The sequence below is a fragment of the Oratosquilla oratoria genome, chromosome 20, assembly GCF_046742065.1.
Source record: "Oratosquilla oratoria isolate Oo_2021 chromosome 20, ASM4674206v1, whole genome shotgun sequence".
NCBI classification, from domain to species: domain Eukaryota; kingdom Metazoa; phylum Arthropoda; class Malacostraca; order Stomatopoda; family Squillidae; genus Oratosquilla; species Oratosquilla oratoria.
The window spans coordinates 37,525,227-37,527,726 of record NC_134796.1 but is presented as its reverse complement, the minus strand read 5'-3'; the positions used below and the strand labels follow the sequence as shown (position 1 = coordinate 37,527,726).

Here is a 2,500-nt window from a genome sequence, read left to right as displayed (position 1 = left end):
GGTTTGATTTATTTTTAATTCATTTGTTTTCTTATTAGTCTATTCATTTATTCATTTATTTATTCATTTGTACTTTTCCTTATTTATATATTCATTTATTTATCTCTCTTTTATTCATATATTAATATTTATTAATTCATTCATTCATTCACCTATTTATTCAATTCATTATGGCCTTTGATTTATATTTCATTTATCTATTTATTCATCAATTCACCTATTCATTTCTTTCTTCATCTATTTGTTTATCTATTCATTTATTCATTTATTTCTCCATTGATCTATTTATATATCTAATAAATATTTAGATAACTATTTATTTGATTAATTAACTTTTTTATTTATTTATGTATTTATTTGTTTATTAATATACTTCTAGTTTGCTCTTGTCTTCGCCCTTGTGGCTGTTGCCTTGGCAGCACCATCGACCCCTCAATACGGATACAGCCCTCCCGAACCTTCATATCAGGTGAGTATTCTCATTGCTGGGCGCGTTCTTCGGTGCGTTCCTGGGTGCGTTCCTGGGTGCGTTCCTCGGTGTCCTGACTGGCATGACTTTGCTCAGGACACTGAGGAACGCACCTAGGAACGCATCGAAGAACACGCCAGGCTCTGATTCTACCTATGCCACTTATACTTGCTCATAGATACATCACAAAATAGATTTCTGAATGGACAAAGCATATCAATGGCTTTGATGACTTTTTTCCCCGTTCAGTACCTCCCACCCTCTACTCGTATCCACATTAATCTGACACCGAATATATATATTGGTAATAAATCAAGGTTAATTAGAAATACAGTACTACAGTTATCAACATAAAATCATTCAAATTAAAATAGCGCTTTTAAGAAGAAGCATTATCGTCACACGTAATTCATAATTATACTGAATACACGGTAATGAAAATATACAGCCAACTGGTGTTGAACTTCAGCCATTTAAGTACCCCTGGGGAAACCTGCGAACATAATGCTTAGAATCCCCGGAACATATTGTAGTGTTTGTTTTCTTAACTTATGAATTCCAGATTCCCGCCAAGTACGACTTTAACTATGCAGTTAAGGACGAGTACTCCGGCAACGACTTCGGACACCAGGAGTCCCGCGACGGTTACGACACCCAGGGATCCTACTACGTCCACCTGCCGGACGGTCGCCTCCAGAGGGTCACCTACACCGTCAACGGAGACTCCGGCTTCGTGGCCGAAGTCACTTACGAAGGCGAAGCACATTTCCCTGAATACAAGCCAGCTCCTCCCGCCTACGCATAAATCAGACAACAGAAGCAAATATATGCGATGTAATATTTATTTGTGACAATTATAAAAGCCAAACGTTTGATTAGTTTTTGTTTTCCCCCCCTGGTTTTAAGATTACACATTCCGAGAATCATTACAGTGCATAGCATGACCCTGGCAAGAAAAATGGATATGGTTTTTTAGTATTTGCACTGTCATGCCATGTCCTCAAACATATTTGAGGCACGGAAGTGTTCACTAGATGAAAATGGATTCTTATTATTTATATATAACGATAATAATGGTACATAATACATTCATATGTACATACATATACACGCATACACACACACACACACACACACACACACACACACACACACACACACACACACACACACACACACACACACACACACACACACACACACACACACACACACACACACACACACACACACACACACACACACACACACACACATATATATATATATATATATGTATATATACAGTATACTGTATATATATATATATATATATATATATATATATATAATATGCATATGTATATGTATACCACAGTGTATAGACCATCAGACCAGTAGAACTTCTATGGTATTTTTGAAAAACACTTGTCTGGTTGTGATATGTCCTTTTCATATGAGTGTATCATTTTGAGTGATTTTAATACTAATATCAGTAACGGAGACTAGTAATCTTTGTCTAAAGGTCTAAAAATCCTATGGAGAACACTATCTTTCAGACAACTAATCAGTGAACCTAGAAGGTGTTTGAAAACGTTTAGTTCTATAATTGATCTGATCCTGGTGACAAATGATCATAAAATTTCTAGTAGAGGTGTATTAGCCTTTGGTATGACCATAACATGATATTTTGTACACGTAAAGTAATTAAGAAACAAGTAAACACTCATCTGTCCATTAATATTCGCTCATTGAAACATTACATTTAGGAGAGATTCAATGAAAAATGATCTAGTCTTGATTGGTCAGTAGTATTGAATTGTATGGAGGTTAACAAAGCCTGGCAAAAATTCAGGATTGTATTTACAATAGTTCTAGATACGTTAATTTCAACTAAAACTGTTTGGTTAAAACAAAGGACTGAAGATTGGGCGTATAGTGTCTTCAGTCACATACATCCTAGGGACGTATTACTGAAACAGTTCAAAGTGTCAAAGGATCCTGAGAAATATGATAGGTACAAGGAAATTAGGAACAAAACACAAAAAGTCA

At 35.5% G+C, this 2,500-nt stretch overlaps 1 protein-coding gene across 1 annotated transcript in view; it reads left to right on the top strand.

The window, feature by feature from the left end:
• Window positions 1-1,274, top strand: part of LOC143036227 (cuticle protein 19.8-like) — a 17,214-nt gene extending 15,940 nt beyond the window's left edge. The window contains exons 2-3 of the mRNA XM_076203475.1: window positions 380-469; window positions 1,032-1,274. Coding sequence (XP_076059590.1) covers window positions 380-469; window positions 1,032-1,274 — 333 coding nt within the window. The remainder of the gene's footprint in view (window positions 1-379; window positions 470-1,031) is intronic.
• The last annotated feature ends 1,226 nt before the right edge of the window (window positions 1,275-2,500 follow it).